At 36.0% G+C, this 15,514-nt stretch overlaps 1 protein-coding gene across 2 annotated transcripts in view; it reads left to right on the top strand.

Moving 5' to 3' along the window:
• LOC126091891 (ATP-binding cassette subfamily G member 4-like) overlaps positions 1–14,704 on the top strand; it is a 311,475-nt gene extending 296,771 nt beyond the window's left edge. For both annotated transcript variants that reach the window (XM_049907187.1, XM_049907186.1), the window contains 8 exons: positions 100–338; positions 1,775–2,062; positions 7,318–7,508; positions 10,353–10,521; positions 10,615–10,715; positions 10,804–10,959; positions 13,387–13,572; positions 13,780–14,704. In XM_049907187.1, the coding sequence (XP_049763144.1) occupies positions 100–338; positions 1,775–2,062; positions 7,318–7,508; positions 10,353–10,521; positions 10,615–10,715; positions 10,804–10,959; positions 13,387–13,572; positions 13,780–13,938 (1,489 nt within the window). In that variant the 3' untranslated portion in view covers positions 13,939–14,704. The remainder of the gene's footprint in view (positions 1–99; positions 339–1,774; positions 2,063–7,317; positions 7,509–10,352; positions 10,522–10,614; positions 10,716–10,803; positions 10,960–13,386; positions 13,573–13,779) is intronic.
• Positions 14,705–15,514: the final 810 nt, after the last annotated feature.

Raw genomic sequence — 15,514 nt, 5'->3', positions numbered from 1 at the left:
AATTTGTGTAGTAAAGATTAATTTTTAAAGTAAGTAAATAATTTCATTAAGTTGCTGCAAGATGATTCCTGCTCTAAGTATAAATGCCTTCTGTTTCAGTGGTCTGGACAGTTCATCATGCTTCCAGTGTATATCCCTTCTAAAATCACTAGCTCGTGGTGGACGGACCATAGTATGCACAATCCATCAGCCGAGTGCTCGGCTCTTTGAAATGTTTGACCATCTGTATACATTGGCTGAGGGTCAGTGTGTTTATCAGGGTTCCACCCAGGAACTGGTGCCTTTCCTCGCAAATCTTGGTCTTGCATGTCCCAGCTACCACAACCCAGCATCATTCAGTAAGTTCAGTTTAGATGAAAATGAAATTTTTACATTTGTTCAGTATTTGTCAACAACATCGTATAAGTCAAAGCCATAATTGATTAACTTGGTGTGTTGTTCAATTTTTTATTTCTTGATTTCATTGTTCTGTCTTGAGATATGACCAAATACAGTTACTTACTCATCCTATTAAAATGATGTGATATTTTGACCATAGCTAGTGTTATAGTTAGAAACTGTTCTGTCTTACCACTTATCTCTACTAAATATTCTGTTTCTGTGGTCTACGACTGGTTCAAGTCGTGTGAATTCCAGAGTATTTCACTGAGGCCATTTCTTAACACCTTAAGGTGGCTGATGCTGGTGACTATTGACAAGCAACAGCTGGTACCCACACTGTGGCACTTTTGTTATAGAGCCCACATTTGCAAGATGCACTTGTATGATGAGTTGGTACCCAATGGGGTCAAGATGTGACTTTCCACATGTCAGGATTCTAGTGCTGCTGCCAAATGTTGCTGTTCTGTGGAGATTAACTAATATGGCTTTGCTATATGGGTTCCCCACTGTGCGGCAACAGGCCTATCATCAGAAACCCTTGTTGTACTTGTAGTGATAGTGGTAATAGAAAATTGAATGTTCCAGATAGTATTCAGTGTCAAACATTCCTCCTCTCCACATGACGATGTTCATTGTTGTTCATGTATATTTGCTTCAGATATCCTGGTTTCATTACTTTTTTGCATAATGCTGAATTCTTTAACAACTACCATTGGTTAACTTTTAAAAATAAAAAGATCCAACAGTAATATATGGATAAATTTTCTCTGTTTATTCACTTCAACAAACTCTCACTTGTGCTGCAATTAGCCACTGGTAACTAACTGCTTTGGACCCACACTGACCTTTGTGCAGAAAAATAACATTTCATGATGATTAATACATTGACACTACGCCTTTCTGAAATTATAATGAAAAATTATGTATTCACAAAAACTTAAGGAGAACAATAACTTTTAAAAAATGAGGAAAATGTTGGACACAGATTGTTTTGTTAAATAACATATTTTTATACAGAATTATGTAAAATATGGATTTTAAACAGTCACTTCCAAAAGATGTAATTTTCTACTAAATTACTGAATTACCATGAGTGGTAACATTTACATTGTTCCAACTGTAAAGTACTATTTTTTTGTGGAAAAAGTTACTTTGTCCATTATATTATATGTTAACAAACTGGTTTTATTATTGTGTGCTGAGTAATTTAATACAAAAAATAACTACATTGCATAACTTAAATATTATTCTTTTAAATTTAAGTATTTTGTTTTAAGTGAATATAAGCTTGTAAATATGTTATTTCAAGTGATTGAGATCCATAATTTTGTTAATAACGTGGTGTGTTTAACATCAGTACTCATAAATCCTCAATAACTACTTTTGTTCACAGTAATTGAGGTGTCATGTGGAGAATATGGAGACAACATTCGCAAATTGGTGACAGCAATAAGGAATGGTAAAAATGACATTCGCAGTGGCACACCGTTCCCACCAATTGCAGGAGTGGATGAGAAATTAAATAATTCTAATATTAACATCCTGGATAAATCAAAAAATCTGGAGAAAAGCAATGGACAAACACAGGAGTCCAATGGCGAACCAGCGACATCTGTTGCTGGGACTAATATTAACCTATTTCAACCATATATTGCAAATGACATAGCTAAGAATGGACACAGTAAGTATATTTGTAAACTGCACATTTTTTCAGTTGCTTGCCTTGATTTTTCTGACAACCATTTGTGGACCAGGTTGAATACTATCACAAGCCAATATTACAGCACTGGAAATCTTCTTGTGCCTCCTGTTCTTCCTTGGACATTCATGATTTTTAGTGGTATCCCCCACCATTGGTCCAGCAGAAATTGTGATATATGCATAGTAAAGTTGCAGTTCTCTTAAGATAAAAAGCTGATGGACATAGGAACCTTGGAAGGCAGCATCACAGAACACAGACTGAAGAAAAAGTGGCTCACATAGAGGCCATTAAAAACAAAGATAGTTCTGCAAAAGGAAAGGAGGAGGAAAAAGAGCGTACAAGAGGAAATTAAGAAACAAACAGTGAGTGTTTAAGGAAGAGGGGTTGCTGGAGAGTGGAAAGCCTTCTTGTAGATCCATGTAGAATGCTTGAACATAACTGCAGCATACATGACAAGGCTTTTTTTTTTATATAAAACTAGATTAGGAGATGCCAAGAATGTACATGAGGCAGATCTTTCACCAGCATCATTCACAAGTGTATAAACCATTGAGTAAGGGATTATAAGCAGGATATAAAGGTTTGGAAGGAAGTGAAATACTGCTCAGAAGCAGTAGAAAGAGTCTGGGAAGGATATTCTGCATTTAAGGGTATCTTGAAATGTGGGTGAATCTATAGGGGAAGATATATATGAGCTGTTGAAGTTTAGGGTGCTAGTGTGTTAAAATGATATTTCCTCAGACAATGGAAAGTCAAGATTAGAATATCAACAATATTATGAAAATGAAAGGTTGCTACTCATTGTGTCATTTTTATGGTGAGTAGCAATCTATCATCTTCATAAAAGGTAATTCCTCTTTGTGGATGGGTAATAACACTACAAGAATCACCAGGAACATGAGAGTACATGGCAGGAGATTTGCTTATGTAACATGTTGGGATATTCATGCACCAGAGGGACACTTATTCTTGATGAAGTGGTTGTTGTGGAAGTGATGGGTTTAACAGGAACAGACATTTTCAGGGAACTGCCTGATTGGTAAGACAGTGTGAAATAGACTTAGAAAGTTGCTGGTAAAGTTAGTGCTAGGGAATGTTATAAGAAGCTTTAAGACTGTTGTAAATTTGTTTGTGAACCTGAACATCAAAGGACAAAAATTTTGTGAAAAGATGAAGATTCACTATGCCGATAGTAAAAAAAATAATAAATTTTTGATGAGCATTATGTTAGGAGAAATTGTGTTCAGTCATAACAAGATATGGCAGATATTGGTATACTGGGGGTTAGTGATGAGAAGTGTTGAAGACAGTAAATGTTACACCTAATGCAAGAATGTAGGCTGAACATTCTACTCCATGAGACCAGAAATCATTTCAGTGGGAGCACAAGTATAAAACTCCAGTATGGTGCATCCTCGGTGGTTAGGTTTGTAATATATACGAGACAGACAATAGGTGGAGTCTTGGAACTTATGAAGGGCAGGTGAAGGTGTCTGACAGCCGGTGAACCAATGAATGTACTCGGCTATCTTGCTGGTGGAGTCTTTCGTTGCAGGGACAACTGGAACTGAACATTTCAAGCTTCAATTTGGGCATGTAAGAACTGATTCCCTCTACACTCAGGATTTCTGTTTCGTTGAGGCCTTCTCAGCTTTACCCATAACTACCCCTGTCATCACCATGCGATTCACCCAATCATTTCAGCCAAGAAATCTCCAAGGGTACACCAGTGAAGGGCAGATGGAGATTTGAACCGCCATCCTCACAAATATTGATCCAATGCAACCCCTTATTTGGGGGGGGGGGGGGTGTAGTAGAAAAATGGGGGTGTGAGGCTGGTGTGCAAATGGAAAAGTGAAATGGGGATGGTAACAAAGGGGGGGGGGGGGGAATTGGATAGAGGAACTCTTGGTTACAGTTTGGCAGTGGTCATTCATCTGGTAGATAGTATGTTCATGATCATACCCATTTGTAATGATGTACTGTGATTTCAGCAAATGTCGTACAAGGTGTGACTTCTTTCAGAGATTTCCTTACCTCTCATAGAGCAAGAAATGCCAGTGATAGGGCTGGAATATGAGCTATTGGGGAGACGAATGGGACAGGTTTCACATCTGATTCTCCCACAAGTATATGGGACAGGGGATTGAGAGCTGGAGTGCCATTGGCAGAGTGAAAGATATTGTGTAGGTTGTGTGGATTTTGAAAAACCACTTTGGAAAGGTGGAGCAGACTACTGAGTAGGATAGTCCTCAGTTCACAGATCAAAGGCATGTGGTCAAAGTCTTGAAGGAGGATGTGTTTCAGTTGTTCGAGTTCTGGCTGATTGTGAATGATGAGTGGACCACTACTTTGTGACTTGTCATTAGATATGTGAGTAGTGGTAACTTTTTTGTCCACGACCACAAGGGGAGAATACTTATTGATTTGCCACCAGTGATGGTGAACAACAGTTTATTAAATCAATAACATGGAACATGAGTAATAGGAAAATAAAGACTCCCTTCTAGTCAACAAGACATAAGGTTACACTGTATCCACCAGTAAGGAGGTTCATACAGAGTCTAGGTTTGGTCACTGAAGTGAGATTGTCTCACAGTATTCATAAGTGCTGGGTCCCATGGTGCAGTGATTGGTACTGAGCACAGTGCACCTGGTGACAGCCGAGTGTATTCGATGTAGGGCTGATGGTGTCTGGTGAGGCCACAGTCAGCGGGTGGGAGGCAGCTGTGTGGTGATGGCGTAACAGGTCGTGGAGTGTACTGCAGGCAAAATCCTTCCTGGCTACGAATAACAGTGCTGCTGGTTTAGCTGCTTGTGGAGATAGCTGATTTGGATCTCACAGAACGAATCATGTTGAAACTTGAGGAATGATTGGCTGGCTGCGGGCCGGGCAGCTTGTTAAATACATGCCTGGTGGAAGCATATATGAACAGTTTCCAGGCAGCATGTGACAAGCACATGTAATAGGTCCACGATTGTGATGCTGCCTAGAATGACACTGGCACTGTGGTGTTATGACTTGCTTTCCATTAGTTGGCAGGTAAATATGCTTACGTTTATCGGCCACAGACATGGAGTCTTGTGTGTTTGTTTTCCAGTGGCTGAGTTGTGGTGAGACTGTTGCCAGGAGGCTGAATGTGGTGCACTACAGCCAATTTGTTGAGGGGTACTGCACTGGGATACTGCAGTAGGTAGGTGTGTGTGTGTGTGGTAATAAGGCCATGGATATCTGTTTGTGGACATGAGTCAGAGAGTACTTTCAGTCTGTGGATAGCTAGGTGAGATCTTCAGCATATTGGCAGAGGAGCTACTTGTCACTGCCCATGTGGTAATACACAAGCAGACTCCATTGAAGGTTTTTATATATATATATATAGAACAGTCAGTTGAGCTCTTCATGGATATTTGTTTCATAAGCCTAACTTTGAATTTTTTGTGGTTAGTCATTTCCAGATCTTTAACACAAGCAGTCCTTCCTGTTCATCCACAATTAGAAATTGCATGACAAAGCCATGGACAGAGTACATCTGCAAAATTGCTGGGATCCACAGTGATGACAACTTGAATTCTAATGACCATGTAAAAAATTTGCACAGAAACTCAATTCAGCCTGATTGCTCCACTTGGAAAATTTTCAGAACAATGCTGACTTTCGTAGTTACAATATCCAAAACAGCACATCACTCCATACATAATGAACAATAGAGCCATATCATTGTTAAACCTTGCAGCAGACTGCCAGTCTACAACAGGAAGTAGGGAGATAAAAATAAATTTAAATCAGACTTATAAAAAATTCTACCTGAACGATAGTTTTACCTGGTGTATGACTATGATGGCCAAAAATATTGTTCTGATAATGGTTGTATTAAGCCAAAAACAAATATACTGACTTTTGCCCCTTATTATTTTCATTATATTTGCATTTGCATTGTTGTGTATAAAGGGATTTGCTGGTTAGGGAAGTTAAAAGTAGAGGTATATGGATTTATAATAACTGAAGCAATATGTATATTCATTTGTATTACTATGTATTGTATCACTTTGTGTGTATTGCTTAATGCATATTTTTATGTGTTTCATTTTCTTGTAATGATTACACATAAAATTTTCATATCCATTTGGACAACATCCATACAATATTTATTGCCTATGGCTGGATCAATAAATATGTAAAATAAATAAAAATGTGGTATGTTTATTCAAGATTGACAGTCATAATGGAGAAGCAAGGGGACTTAAAATTTCTTTCTGCATGTAAAACATTTCAATAATTCTTGAAACACAATTTCTGTAAGGCCTAGAAACATATTTGCTATAAATATAGGACAAAATTACCCAGCAATCATAGATAAGTTATTAATTAGAAAAGGGAGACAGGGTAAAACACTGCAAGTAAGATGTGCCCAAATAACTACAAAAGACCAATTTAATACAGGAGGTCTTTCATTTGTGGGCCTTGCCCAGTTCAGTTGCTGCTCTTCCTTCAAGTAAATTAAATGCTGATAGAAGAAAGCCCAGGATGGGATAACAACAATAACATGAAAAGGATAGATTGCTACTCGCAGGAGAGATGTTGAATCACAGACAGGGACAACAAAAAGACTGGTATACATTTTATCTTTCATACAAAATGCTGCCTCCTTCTGAAGTAGAAAACACACAAACACACACACAGACGTTGTGTGTGTGTGTGTTTTCTACTTCAGAAGAACAGCTTTTGGCCAAAAGATAAAATATATAATAGTCTTTTTGTTGTGCCTGTCTGCGACTGGAAGCTAACAGAAATAAGTTTGGTTCGTATTCCTTCACATTAATAGGAGAGTTCTGTATATTTCTTCAGAACAAAACTGACATAAGACAAACTACCCAATGCTATAAATCTTGTATATGTTTGCTAATAAGATTTGTGAATAGTTGAATACTACGAATGAATTAGTTTAGGAATTGTCTGAAACATTTTATATTCATTAAAGTTATTAAAATAATTTTTCAGTTATTTGGATGGTATATTGTGGGTAAAGAGCCCTTGGGCAAACACCTGTAACAGGCATCCTAAGAAATTTTTGTTTAATTTTTTTTTGTAAATGTAAATCTCTCTCATGTTTCTTGCCATGGTCAGATGAAATTCCACAGCATCCTTCATACTTCAGCAGCTGCTTGCATGTAATAATAAATGTATTAGTCTTTTAGAATCTCAAGCATTTAGAAAATTGTGGTAATTTTTACAGGTACAGGAACAGATTCTCAGGCAGTAGCAATCCCAGTGGACTTGACAGGTTGTGAAAAAGCTCCAGACAATGTGACAGCAGCACTTCTAGACCCCAGTGTAACTGTGAGACAGCGACGTTATGCCACTTCGCAGTTCACTCAGTTTTGGATTGTGTTGAAGAGGACACTGTTGTTCAGCCGGAGAGACTGGGTATGTTAAGAGTATCAGTGAGTTGTGACACGTTTGTTAATGCCTACAATAAAGGAGCTGGTATCCACTTGCTTAACTTTAAACTACAAACAATTAGTATTTAAATACAAGTACATGATGATCATTTACAGTTGAATTCACATACAGAAAAGAATATTTAGTTTAATAACAGAAGTAATTATGTAATATTTTTGCACTAAATAGACAAAATTTGTTAACCTTGAAAAAGAATTTGACATTTTAAAGTGGAGCAATGTGTTTGAAATTCTAACTGTAATAGGGAAAAATGGGCAAATATATGACATGTACAAGAACCAATATGGAACAATAAAAATGAAAATCTAAGAGAAAAGTGCTTGGATTTACAAGAGCTTAAGCCAGGGATACAGTTTTTGACTCTACTGTTAAAATTGTGTATCAAAGAAGCTATAATGAAATAACAGAAAGATCCAGAAATGGGATTAAAATTCAGGTTGACAGGATGTGAGTGATAAGATTTGCTGATGATGTTGTTATACTCTATGAAAGTGAGGAAGTATGAATGTAATAAAAGTGTATTGATACAGAATGTGGACTGAAAGCAAACCAAAGACAGACAAAAGTATTAAGAAACAGCAGGAATGATATTAGCAACAAACTTAATATCAAAACTGGGGACCACATGCTAAATTTTATCACAGACTGTGGGAAAATTAGATAACAGGAGAATCAATGCATTTGAGATGTGGTGTTATCGAATGCTGCAGAAAATTAAGTGAATGGATAAGAGAAGAAATGAAGAGATTCTCCACTGACCGGGAAGTAAAGGAATACAAGGAAAACCCTTAACAAGAAGAAGGGCTGTGCGTTAAGACATCAGATAATAATTTGTATGAGATAGAGGAAGCCCTATTGGCAGATTTTGGTGAGGAAGCAGAAATTGAAAAATATGCAACTAATAATTGAGAAGTTTGGGTTTTAAGTGCTACAATGAAATGTGAAGGCTGACACAAGAGGAAATTGTGAGGGGCCACATCAAACCAATTATAAGACCGATAAAAAAAATCTCTATCCCTGTGGTCACATAGTGTTCAAGCATGGGACACCTGTCTTTTCAGAACTTGGTAAATTTGTTGAAGAAAGCAGCAGCTCTTCTACCTTTCTTCATAATATGTTGATGTTCTGATGAAATTCAGGAATAAAACTAGTTTTCCTATTTGAACGTTGGTGCATTTAACATAGTTTTTCTTCAGTCAAATCTGACAGTTAAGGTAATCAAAGTTTAAAAAATTAATTATTTCGTTTAAAGAAAACTTATGTTAAAGTGACATGTTCCACATCATTACAAATGTCATATTCATGATCTATGGAACAAGGATGTGTGTATGTATGTGTATGTAGTGATAAGAAAAGATTGGCAGTAATGGAGGGATTACTTTTCTGTTAACTCCTTACACATTTCAGATTCTATGTTCCAACTTCTGATAAGAGATGGGTTCTTTTTGAAATTTGTGTGGTTTAGGTTCCACCGAATCAAAGTTCATCCACAGTTAATGTCACTCAGGAAAAAGTGGGACATTTGTCTCTCAGTGGCTGTTGAGATGTTAATGTATAAAAAAATTTCAGGAAAGAATTAACAAACATAAATGAAGGTAGGAAAAGTGGGAGGCTAATTTAAGATGTCTCTCTCTGATATTTTCTTGATACCAATTACAAAGTTTCGTTAGACTGAGTCATGTGGCAATTATGTGTGAAACATTGCTGTCACATTCAGAACTAGTGTTCAAATCCCTATTCAGGCCTAGATTTTCTATAGTTTCTGAACATTGTTTAATATAAATATCAGGACAGTTCTTATGTAAAGGACACAGGTGATTTCCATGTCCTCCTTACCCAATCCAAGCTTTGGGTCTGTCTCTAATGACCTTGTCATTGACAAGCTATTAGACCATCATTTTCCTTTCCTTTTCAGTTGCAAACTTCATGACATCCTTGTCAAAATCTATAGTGTCTTTTACCTCAACCATTCGAATGGTACAACGTGTCATACTTACTCATCCTCAAATAACAACTGTAGGCCCAAGAGCTGTAAAACTTAAAAGGCAAGGCTATCTATGAAACTACTCATGGTTGTCAGAGTTTCTATTTATTTATTTATTACACTTTGCTTGTCACTTGACATTTTCGTATCTTGTCACATCTCTCCAGCTTTTTCCTCTTATCTCTCAAGAAGAAGGAACCTGTGGTCACAAAAGCTGGGATTACTGTTATTAAAGTTTTTATGGGTTTTCTATTGGATGCAGTGGGAGTTGTGCCTCCTAAAGGTACAGACTGGCAAACCCTACTGTTTCTTAGTGGTTTAGATTAGACTTTACGAGAAGTAGTTAACACAATATTATTATGAGTCTAATATCAGTTTTTTTCCATTCTATGTTTGTGGCTATTGTCACTTTAAAACAGACTGAAAAATAATTTTGTAAATGGTAATTCATATACATGAAAGTATAACATTATCTGCCTTGATTGACACACACCTAATGTCCAATAAAATTTATTACACTACTAACAGTGCGTGTTCCAGTTAAATATGTGTATCTGTGGCAACTTTCAATTAATAAGGGCTTTATAGTATGCTATTGTTTGTTACCTTTATCACACTAATTCATGTCATCACAGACTTCTCTTAGTTTTTCAAGAAACTTGTTTTTAGATCTTGCACAAGACCCAAGTGCACCAAGGACACTGCAGAGTTTGACAGTGCCTGGAACTAAAATAAGTAATGTCAAGTAAAACTATCATTACTTTACTTTAATATTTCATTAGCATGTAAAAACATGAATTAATTAGGTAATTTTTGTTTTGCAGACACTTATGTATTTGCGTCTTTTTGCCCACATTTTGGTGGGTTTCCTCATTGGGGCACTATACTATGACATTGGAAATGATGGTGCCAAGGTGCTCAGTAATTTGGGATTTCTCTTCTTCAACATGCTGTTTTTGATGTACACTTCCATGACAATCACCATTTTATCATGTAAGTGAAATTATTTGCAAATTTTGTATGATAGTATAGCTATTTGGAAACATAGTAATAATTTTATTTATTTATTTCTTTATTTTTTTGCAGTTCCCTTGGAAATGCCTGTCCTTATAAAGGAGAATTTCAACAGATGGTATTCATTAAGATCTTATTACTTTGCAATCACAATATCGGATATACCATTCCAGGTATGATTAAGTTTTCTTCAACTTAAAAACACTTGCCACTCAGTGTATGTGTAAAAACATCTCATTTATATCTGTCACTTTATTTCAGGCCATTTTCTGCGTAATTTATGTGTCAATAGTATATTACATGACATCACAGCCTCCGCAAATGTGGCGGTATGCCATGTTCTTGGGAGCCTGTCTACTAATTTCATTTGTGGCTCAGAGTGTCGGTTTAGTTGTTGGTGCTGCAATGAATGTTCAGGTATGTACCAGGGAAATCTGACAAGTAAGTGCCTACTTGTAAGTAAACTACTGCAGCAAACACACAATTGTTTCACACTACAATAATTTATTTTATGGATATCTTAATAACAGCAAATTTGCAAAGACACATCTGTAACATTTATATCCCAGATATTTCCAGATACTGAAAATCTGTATAGCAATTGTAGATTATGTTGATAAAGCCGAAGGAATGTCTAAATACTGGCTGCCAAAATGCGTAAAACTGGAGCATATCTTAGGCAAGCATAATTTTTTAAAAAATACATTTTGAAAGTTCTGGAAGAGAAATATTTAAAGTTTCTTCATCAGGAATTGGAGATAGACATAAAATACGAAGAAATCATGAATGTGCTGTTGCTGAAGCAGGGCAGGAAAGGTGTTCAAAACCCTGGGTTGGGAGATACAAGAAAAGCAAAACCATCAGAGACTGAAAAGCTTTCTGTTATTTGGAGTCTTCTGTTTTTCAGCACCTTCTATTTTTCAAAAATTCATTAATATCAGCTGTCATTAGTGACATTTATTAAGTTTAGTTTCTTTCCTGTGGCTTTGCCCACATACATGTATGTCATGTGTTTTAATAACACACACACACACACACACACACACACACACACACACACACACACACACCGCAATTTTTTCTTGGGAGGATAAATCTATCAAAGAACTTAAGTAAATATGAAAAATAATTCTTGAAGCTTGGCCCATTTTAGTACGTATTTCTCTTCAAGTTTATAACAATATGTTTACGTAATGTGTATACGTAAACATACAGTTATAAATGTCCCCGTTCGTAGTCGCTAATTATAACAATATGTTTACTTTTGTGCTGTAGCATATAGCTATAATCAGCGGTGGAAACATATTTGCGAACGCCGACCGTGTGCGGCTGTTTCTTGTTTGATCGTCTGATCAGTCGGAAGTTGCATTGCAGAGGAGAGTAAATGCCTATTTAAAATATAATTATTTTTGGATAGCTCAACATGAATTTCCTAAGGGACCGTAGTTTATCATGCATTTATCAGTAGAATATGGCGCGGAGAAAATATTTCGCCGCATGCAACTTCCGTCCGAACTCGACGAAAGAACTCGTGACTGTGAACTCTCTATTTGGCAGAAACATAAAGAAAATTAAATAACTTCATGAAGGAGTGAGACATAGATTCTATATTAAATAAATAGTCCATACACCAGTTCCATTTAACTCTGAATTTATGAAATTAATAGACGAACTTACACTGCAATGAAGGATTTAACATGGATGCCGTTTTGACTGGCACTTCTCGTAATGAAAACAATTCCTTTGACGTTTTCACATACACGTCGCACAATAAATCTACTGCTAGGCACTTTTGGTATTACACATTTACTTTACACTAAAACAATATTATTTTTAACGATAATAATGCGGCGGCAAGACATGCGCGTCCGACACAAGTTACAAGAGACAAGAGAAGAATGAGTAACTGTTCATCGAGAATATCTTGTACATAAAAAAAAAAAATGTGTAAAAGTGTTCTTCTGTCCGTTTTTCGCGCCGCGGGTTTCAAAGTCAATAACTCACTGCATCTCTGACGGCGCTTCGACAATAAACAAGTTACGTCACAGGTCGTTCACCTTTTACATTCTCGCAACATTATTTGCTAACTGTAGCTGTTGCCGAGCGACTGCTCGATTAGTGAATGATTTAAAATGATAAGGCAATCACATAATGTTACAAGGTACATCAATTATATGTATGCAGGACACTTTAAATAATGGCACAAATGGCTGGTTTCCTAGGTTCAATATTCTTGTAAGTGACCGGTCTCCAAAGTGTTAATCCAATGTTATTAGAGAAAAATGTATTAAACAAAAAAGGTAAAAAATGTCTCCAAACCGTATGAAAATACATGATCCGAGACTTTACCACCAAAAACGTAATTTAAATTATTCTCGGCTCTTCTGATGGGTTCAGTTGCTGATACTGAATGATTATTTCGAATGAAACTTCCTGTTATCATCAAGTGACAGTGACCTAAAGATGGCAGCAAGTCTTTCTGCAAAAAATTTATGCAGAAGTAATGGTCCTGCCCATTAGAAAGTCCAAGAAAAAAGTAAGCTTGTGAGAATAATAAAGAAATTAGCCCTTCACTACTTTACAAGAGTGCCTTGCATAAAAATTCTGTAATAGGAGAAACAAGAAAGTCAAATCTGTTCCTTTTGTTGTGGTAACTGTCTTTTATTTCAGAGCTTGTATCTTTATTCTGCAGCAGTTGGGCTGAATGTTAACTTCCTATGTAATACAGCCAGTACAAGTAATTTTAATTTCTTCTGCAGGCAACAAATATGATATTACTAACAAAACTGCACAAGCATTAAGCAATGTTACCAATAAGTAATTCATAGTCTTAAAAATTTTCAGAATGGCGTTTTCCTGGCTCCCGTCATGTCTGTTCCATTCCTGCTTTTCTCTGGATTCTTTGTAAGCTTTGATGCCATACCAATATATCTTCGATGGATAACTTATCTGAGCTACATTCGCTATGGATTTGAAGGCACAGCTCTTGCCACATATGCTTACAACAGAGAATTTCTGGAGTGCCACCAGGTAACATCAAATGTTTTTCATATGAAGTGCATAGTAAATCACTGTTACATATTACATTTATATCTACTTCGCTAATTCATTTTTGAATAAATAGCTCAGATATTAAGGAACTGTTTTTGAAGCAGTGTTTTAATTTTGATATCATATTTATGAAAACTTGAATGCTATATTTTGTAAAGTGTTAAAATGTTTTTTTTTTCCCCACAGATTTACTGTCATTTCAAGAATCCTGAAACCACTCTAGATGAGCTGGATATGTTGGAATCCAGCTTTACAGTTGATATTGTTGCACTGGTTGCCATATTCTTTGTACTGAGGATTGCTGCTTATATCTTCTTGCGGTGGAAGCTCATATCACAGCGGTGAATGACTCTTAGTCCTTCACTCACATAAATTCCTACCAGTTTCTGGTGAGGGGTTTTTCGAAGCTCTCATTTATCATCACAAGAACTATTAGATTTAGATCCTCATGCTGTGGTGGATTCTGCTGTTATAGATTTATAAACTGTTCTCATAGTGTTAATTACTCAAGTAGCATGTGATATTTCAAAGTGGTCAAGTGCTGATTAGGCTCAGAAATCAGAAAATGTGTGTGACATTTTGGAGTTACAAATTGTAATTGCAATATCAACTGACTGAAGTAATGTTCTGAGGTTCTTTGTTAATCTTTCAATTATACATTCCTTTCCAATGTTTGTGCTCAATACAATTCCTTGTGAATTTTTTTTTAATTAATATACATCTGCTGTGGCTAAAATTCAGTATGTAAAAATTTATCATACTGTAGTAATAGAGACGTCGCAGAAGATAATAATTTATGCCGAATTATTGTAAATATTCTTTCCTGTTTTCATTTTTAAGACAAAGTATTTTGATTTTGTTTCAATATTGACCGCAGCTTTAGTGAAAGACGAAAATATTACACGTTCTGTAATGTTAATGACGTTGGTGTCTTATAAAGATGATGTGTTAGATCAAGGAAAACACATTCATAACTGTCTTTTATCTCAAGTGCCTTACAATGTCTTGTGGAAGAATACTCAAAGGGAAAATTTTAAACAGAAATGAACCAGGTGAAAACATTTGTTAATTTTATATTTGTTTAATAAATAAAGAATAACTATTTATGTAATTTGTTTGAAATGAGTGCTTTGTCGTGTTGCCATTATAGAATAAAAGTGTGCGGTGTGTGTGTGTGTCGTTTATTCATAGCAGAGCAGCAAAAAAGACTTGAACTACAGATAAACATAAAATTGTATATTGAAAATGATGTAGACAAGTAGTAGCAGTTGCTTTCATGCAGGATATCCATAGCCTTCAGGAATTAAACTAGTTCAACACCAGCTCCCTATCAATATGTTACAGTTTACTCTTTCCAAAACAGCTTGTGTTTTAGTAGCCTCAATTTTTTCTCCCTCATTTTATGCCTATCTTTGTTCCATATTTCCTTTCCTGTTCATGCAATCTTGGATTGTCCAGAATTGGTGGATCCCCCGCCTCTGATACCTCAGTTGACCAATTGCATATCTGACAATTATCAAATAATCGCATAATCTGACACTTCAGAAAACTTCTCTATTTTTCTTGCTTCTTTCTTTTCAACAGTCCATATGAATACTGTGAAAGGAATCAAAGTAACCCAACTCTGATTCTCACAGTTCAGTAGTAACAAAGTTTGTTATTTAGATGCAAAACACATGAGACATAGTGCATAACAAAATTTTAAAAGAAGTGCCAGTTTTTTCCTTCTGTGTCCACTGATAGCACAGTATAGCAAATGGACAGTGTGGTAGATACGAACTGAAATACTAGCACTGTTTATGAACATAAGACAAACAAAGCAAATAATTTTAACGGATTATTACAACTTCTATAAATCAAAGGGTTTGGTGGTTGGATTCCCAAATGGTGTAACGATTTTGTTCATGTGTTTAGCAATAAC

The sequence above is a fragment of the Schistocerca cancellata genome, chromosome 7 (assembly GCF_023864275.1).
Source record: "Schistocerca cancellata isolate TAMUIC-IGC-003103 chromosome 7, iqSchCanc2.1, whole genome shotgun sequence".
Classification (NCBI taxonomy): Eukaryota; Metazoa; Arthropoda; class Insecta; order Orthoptera; family Acrididae; genus Schistocerca; species Schistocerca cancellata.
Note: the sequence above shows the minus strand (reverse complement) of the source record. Positions and strands in the feature narration are given on the sequence as shown.